Here is a 7,283-nt window from a genome sequence, read left to right on the forward strand (position 1 = left end):
GTAGACCAGGCTGGTCTCGAACTCACAGAGATCCGCCTGCCTCTGCCTCCCGAGTGCTGGGATTACAGGCGTGCGCCACCACCGCCCAGCCTCAGAAAACACTTTCTAAAAGCAAAATAAATCCTAAATACTTTTAGTGAGTACATATTACACATGTGTGTACTACAGGGCATATGTGTAGGTCCAAGGACAACTTGCAGAAGATGGTTCTCTTCTACTACATGGCTCTGGGGATCAAATTCAGGTCATTAGGCTTGGTGGACATATTTTTAACCCATTTAGCCAATCACTGGGCTGCCTGAGATTTTATACAGTAGAAAGACAAGCAGTATCAAAAACCATGACAGAGTAGGAAAATATCTGTACCATGACAAAGAGTTAAATCTTTAATATTAAGAGTTCTTAGAAAGATTAGGTATTTAGTTCAGTGGCTCTAGAAACTACAAGGCCCTGGTTTCTTAGAGATCCACTTAAAAAGAAGTATCTTGGGGATCTAGAGAGATAGTTTAGCAGCTAAAAGCACTTGCTGTTCTTGCAGAGGACCTGTGTTCAGTTTTTAGCACTCATGTGACATGGCTTATAACTGTCCATATCTGTAGCTCCAAGAGGATCTACCTCTGGCCTCTGCAGGTACCTGCACTCATATCCCTAAAGACACAAACAGGAAGACACACTCACACACAAAATTAAAAAAAATACTGTGATGGAATAATGAATACAGAAAATAAATACAAAAATTTACATAGGCCAGATACAAATGGCCAATGATTACTGAGTTTCAACTTTATTAATAACGAAAAGAAAACTGATTTGAAGTATCTATCTTAATTATAAAGCCCAAGAACTGAGACAGCCATCTGGAAAGGTGATGTGCCAATACCTACCAGTACCTTAAAGTCTAGGCAGCCATTCTTCAAAATGACTAGCTCATGAAGTTCTTCTACAAAGTTTTATCATTTTGTTTTTTGAGACAGGGTCTTGCTATGGTAGCCTTGGCTGGCCTGGAAATCGCTATGTAAACTAGGCTGGCCTCAAACTCACAAAGATCCATCTACCTGCCTCTGCTTCCCAAGTGCTGAGATTAAAGTGGTATACCACCATGCCTGACAACTTTTTTTAAAGGAGAAAAGATATGATATTCTTTACAAGTAAAGACATATTCTATTGTTCGAACTCATATGTTTTTCTCATTTATAAGTAGCAATATTTTTAATAAAAAATTATCCATCTTCTCTATATTTCTTTGTAGAAATGTGTAGTGTCATTATTACCTTTTTCACAAAGGCATTTGCAAACTGAGAAAAATACTACAAAAAAAGAAACACAGACCACTCCCAGTTCAACATCTACCAGAAGAAACCCATCTTTGCTGCTATTACAATTAGTCTGCACAATTCCCAAGAAAAAGCACCAGCCATATAACTCCCACCAGCATAAATATGTGGAACACAAAGAACAGTCAGCCAGGTCTGGAGCATGCCCTATCATAGTAAGTAGAATGACAACTAAAGTCACAGGAACAAGAGCAGAACCAAACCTGGGACCTGGAGGCAGTGCTAAGGTCTTCATTTCCTTCTATTCTCCTCCACCTAAAACTAACTCCCCCAGATAAATATGCTATTGAGTATGAGGTAATGTGTATGTACACAATAGCTTTATGAAGTATAATAAATACTAGATACACAGAAAAGGCTACTTGGGGGTCTGGGCTGAAATCACAATGTAGCATGTGTGAACAGTCAATATTTTCTTTTGTAGAAAATGGGAAAAATTTAAATGGAATTATCTGTTTTGTCTCAAAGAAATTCAGGTGACAAAAATATCAAATGTGGAATAACCACTGATTAAAAAAAAAAAGCTCGAGGTATCTGTGCCTGATAATGGATGAGAAATTACAGAACAATTCACTCTAACAAAACTAAAGTCAACACAATGGTACCACAGTGCAGCAGGTCTGTCACCTAAATATTAGGTCTACAATTACTTGGCTCTCCAACTTTTCCAAAAGCACTTATTCTGCTCTAGAATCACAAGAGCTGCACGTATATCTGAGTGCACTCCATCACAGGAGCACAGAAAGCAAGCACCATTAGCTACAGTTTCCACTGTTCTGTGACACTTTCAGAAGGGTACCCTTCTAGAAGACCAAATACCAGTTCCTGTATCAAAAATGCAACACACCACCAGTAAGTCATTTAGCCCAAAGCAAAGCAAAGAAATCATGCTGAAGACCACTAGGCAGCATAAGTGAAGAGCTCAGGACAAGCGCTCTCCTGCTTCAAGGTGAACTGAAGCTGCAGATCACCAGTTCCAGCTCTAATCTGACACCCACCCCCAGATAACATTGTGACTACCAAGTAACTCTACCCAGACTGAACTGACCTTTCAGGGCTCAGGGAAGTGACTTTTTTTTATTATATGGCACAGTTTGGCCCAGTTATGTTTTTCATCTTTGGGGTACTTTTATACTGTCCAAGAGTAGTATATCTTTTTTTTCCTTTTTTTGTTTTGTTTTAAAAACAGATGGCCAAACCAGGACATATACTAAAAAAAAAAAAAGGAAGGTTACTTACCTGAGCCCTAACATCCCAGCTACCATGGAATCCTGTTGGAGCTGGTCTACAGAAGCAAGGTGTATTCTGGGGAGTCACATGTCACATCAAAGCAGGAACTGGTGAGTCTGTATTTTTATGGAGCCTAAAACAAAGAAAATTGTAAGTTGAAAGTCCCCATTGAGCTGCACTTTTTTCCCAAGGCTTTTGGGACATTTTGAAGATAATCACAGACAAAGTACTATGTTACTTCCCAGATCATCTAGTTAGAAGCAAAGAATAAACTGCAAATTACTGCCACGTGACACAGAATGCTAAAATAAAAACAAGATTTATGCATGTCAGAATCAACACTATCAAAGATCTAGACACCTCTGGGGAACACTTTGAAACTACAATGCATACCACAAGTGGTGATTTCTGGTATTTCTTCTACCACATCATACAGGAAAAGTCAAGGATAGAATGTGTTCAAGAGTTTAGGCAACATCAGAACATCACCACAAAACAAACCACACCAAATCCAAAAGCCAAGTCTCTCTTCTGCTTCCAGCAGTCAAAGCTGCAAGGAACTGTTCTAATATCACACAATTTCACCTTGAGATAAAAGACAAAAAGCACCAGGAGAGCCAAAAATATCATCCAAAATAAAGAAGTCCATCTCTAACCAATTACTTTAAGCCTCTCAAATCAGTAAATCTCAACGTCTATAACACATTGTATTAATGGGTCTTTTGATTTTTTTGTTATTTTTCTTAAATTTTTTGAGATTTTATTTATTGTTATTTTATATGTATGAGCATTTCTCTAAACGCATGTCTGTGTACCACCACCTGCATGAAGTGCTTGCTGAAGCCAGTAGAGGCCATCCTATCCCCTGGGACTGGAGTTATAGTGAGCCTCTATGAAGGTAGTAGAAATTGAACCTAGGTCTTCTGTTAGAGTAGCCAGTGTTCTTAACTGCTGAGCCATCTCTCCAGTCCCTGTTGTTGCTTTTTTTAGGCAGTTCTGTTATATAGTTCAGGGTATCCTCAAACTCAGATCTTCCTGCTTCAGCCTGTCTTGTTTTTGAACACATGTTCAAATAAGGATGTTGCCATCAAGAAAAACCATCATTTCCTAGTTAAAACCTATGTTGTGCCATATTAGCTAACAGATACCTTGCTCTTCCAGCAAAGATATCACTAATAGAAAAGCTTATACAACTTAAGACTAGTCACTCATGGAGTCAAATCCAGATGAAGGGCAACAGCAACCAAGTCCTTGGTAGCTGACTACCAGTTCCCTAGATGATGCCTAGAGTTATCTTTTAAAGCTCAGTAAAACCTCTTAATTCCCATAATTTCCTTAAGTCATAGAATTAAGTCATGGAACACTTTGAAATCCCAAAGTTAATATTTTTTGAATATCCGCCTAATAAAAATCAAACCAATACCTTGTTTAGGAGGGCCTGCAAAGTCACAAGTTCTCAAGAACAGTTTTACCTATAATTTTACTCGTCCCTCCCCCCCCCCATAGTGTTGGAACTGTAATCAGTGACCTCCAGGTGCAAAGCAAACACTTTACTACTGACAAAGCCATGTTTCATTAGGAGCTGAGCTAAGCTTTATTCTAAGCTCTTAAAAAGTTTGAGATCTTTAACTTAAGGTTTCACAGGGAAAAAAATTAAAAATGAGTATAATTAGGTGAAAATCCAACAAAAATGTTCATGCTATAATACCTCCATCCAAGATAAGCACATTTTTACCAAGGCTTGGTCAATAACAGGAGTCCAGAAATCCATAGTACTGGCAAAGAGGTACCACATGCTAGCAGAGTGCCAAGAAGAAGGTTAAAACGCCAGTATTTACTCTGGTCATACTGCCCCCTTTAACATGGGAATAGGCATGTCTGCCTTCTCTCAAAGTCTTGCTATCACTCAGTCATCCCACATACTAATCTAGTATTTAAGCCATCACACACAAATCAAACTTTCAATGGAAAATGTTACTTGAAAGATAAAAGCAGGAGAAAATTGTGGAAACGAGAAGAGCACACACATCTTCTGTATAAGCAAGCCCCAGAAGAAGGGAACCATTGACATTAGTCCTTCCTGAAATGACGAGTAGGCAGTGCTCTGATTGGATAACAGCAGAGTGACTACAAAAGGCTGTGATGGGCACTGTTCTCTACCCAACAAAAAGATAGTTTCTGTCAGCCACATAGCCTAGTCTGCACAGGTGTTACCAAATCAGGTGATGAAAATGAGGCACTTTGCCACTTCCCTGGAATTCTCCAGTAGAGGCTGTGTTTAAAACATTGGCTACTACAAATGTCATTGTCCACGATTCTCTGTTTCCCAGAGGTAACTCAAACAGCCTGGTGATAAACTGTTCTTAGCCAATTAAAAGATTATTACTGACAGTCACCTTTAGGAAACATAAAAGGTTCCAGGAAACACAGTTTACCATGCAAACAAGTTAACAAGTTTACCACTGCTGTTCTTTATTCTAGGTTAAAGAAACAAACTTCTCAGGAGTGCTTGGGTGGAGTTGGGGCACTGGTACATGGGACTGTAGTCGGTTTTTCTTTCAAACTCCATAGCTTTGCCTCCCTGCCCCCAGTAGATTAGGCCTCATAGAAGCAGATCAGGCAGAGGGAACAATTCTATCTGGAAAATATAAACACAGATTGCAAAAATGGATCATAACCTTCCAAAATTGTTGTGGTCTATGTGGTGCCCCAGATGTACCTCAGGATTCAAACAGCATGAAAGAAAGAGTAGAAAGCTAGGATGTAGCTCAGTGGTCGGGTGATTGCCTAGCATGCACAAGGTCCTGGGTTTGACCACCAGTACAACAATAACAAAAAAGAAAAAATTCTCAGAGTACAACTGACTACATGATGCTTTCTTCCTAAGTGAAACAAGGAAATAGGAATATGTGATAGATCAATGTTAGCAAGAAAGCCATACAGATTCTTCAAACTCTTAGGATACACAAACTCAACTCTCAAGGACACACTAACTTTAGATGTCACCAGGCACTTTGGAAAGAAACTGTATTCTGGAAGTTGCTTACACTGTTTGGAGAGCTAGAGGTACAACAAATAGCTAACTGGAAGGGCACCTGAAAAAAGCACACACGTTGCAGAATATGAAAATAAACTAAAGATTCCAACTCTGAGTTCAGGCTCAAATGTACAAACCTTGAAATCTTTGACAAGCAAGGCTTGCGTGTGTTTGTGAAACTGAATGAGCTCTGTTGATCAGCTGCTCAGCTGCCCTGCCATGAATGGGTCATGTGCATCAACTCATTTTAGATCATTTGCACTTCTAAACTGTTTGGATTCTTTAAGGTTCTGACATATCCGGGTAAATAAATAAAAGCAAGTGTTTCCTAAGCTTTCTGCATAAGATCTGAAGTTAAAAACAAACAAAACCAAAAGCCCATAAATAAATGTATTTTTCCAAATCCTTGTGGAAATTCCCCAAACGCCTAAACAATCCAGACTTTATCTTTGTATAGAGATCTGGCATATTTCAAAGGACCCCAGAGGTCAGCTTAGTCATGTTATTAATTGAAACTGATATTCACATAACAATTTCAATCACGAACTCAAAATTCTCTTCTACAGTAATAATTACCTATTAGTACAATTTTACTACCCAGGCCCAAATTGGCTTCACTTATATAGCATAATAAAATACTTAGAACTTGTGAGAGTTCTACAACATTTCAGCCACATAGCACTATAAATTAGTCCATTATGTTTCATGATCACCATCAACCATCCTGTATTTGATCCTGTTGTCTCACTGTTTGGGGTAATGATTCCCAACACTGGAGACAACATGCAAATGGCTCAACAGAGTCCATTTGTGTTCCTAGAAAAATAACCAGAAGCACCTTTCTGCCTGACCATGAGTCAGGAATATCAATTTTGTGGTGGAGCCCATTTTTGCTGTGATCAACCCATACCCAAACACATAAGGAACTAGCACAGAGTTACTCCTAGCAAGCTTTACCATTCAGGGGTCCATATGTAGCAATGTCATACAGAGTCTTTCTTGTGAGAGCAATCTTTTTAGACCCCATAATGACTTTAAACCATCAGTGCAAAAACCTTAGAAATATTGTCAAATAAAAGTCACCTGTGTTTTATTTTAAGTGATTTTACTATAATCAAACGAAAGAGAATGAACTTTCAAAGATAATCTACAGGAGTCACAATGATGTGATGAACTTGCCCCATCTGGTACTGGCGATCCTGAACGCTCCAGGACGAAGAAAGCCCGTAACATACAATGTCCCATTCCACTTATGTAACTGGATGATTGCTGGCGAAGAAGGGGGGTGGGGTGGGAAGACGCTCATATTCCGAAGCCACAGCACAGCACCCCTAAAGAACCAGAGCACCCTGAGGGCATGGTCTCAGGAAGAGCTTCAGGTGCTGAGGAACGCACAGTCCCCTTCCCACGGTCCCTGATGAGAACTATAACCATCTCTTTAGAAGAGTTGTGAGACCCAGAACATAATGTCTAGTCCTTTATGTGGGTGGACAATAACCCCCACCTACTTGTTCCTGCCAAATGGGGAATGGAGCTAGAGAACCGAGTCGCTTACGGTGAGGGCAAAAAGTCATGGAATGGGTGAGGAGGAGGGGGGGGGGAGCAAAGCCTGGAGATAGGGGTAAGAGCTCAGAAGCCCTTGTGGCGCACTCGCTCAACGGGAGGTGGACTGCGCACGCGCG

The 7,283-nt window shown here is 39.9% G+C and overlaps 1 protein-coding gene across 1 annotated transcript in view; it reads right to left on the reverse strand.

Moving 5' to 3' along the window:
- The window catches only part of Mecp2 (methyl-CpG binding protein 2), an 80,227-nt gene that overhangs the window by 72,251 nt on the left and 693 nt on the right, over positions 1-7,283 (reverse strand). The window contains exon 2 of the mRNA XM_005372092.2: positions 2,574-2,697. Within this exon, the coding sequence (XP_005372149.1) occupies positions 2,574-2,599 (26 nt within the window). The 5' untranslated portion in view covers positions 2,600-2,697. The remainder of the gene's footprint in view (positions 1-2,573; positions 2,698-7,283) is intronic.

Source organism: Microtus ochrogaster, unplaced genomic scaffold (genome assembly GCF_000317375.1).
Source record: "Microtus ochrogaster isolate Prairie Vole_2 unplaced genomic scaffold, MicOch1.0 UNK177, whole genome shotgun sequence".
NCBI lineage: Eukaryota > Metazoa > Chordata > Mammalia > Rodentia > Cricetidae > Microtus > Microtus ochrogaster.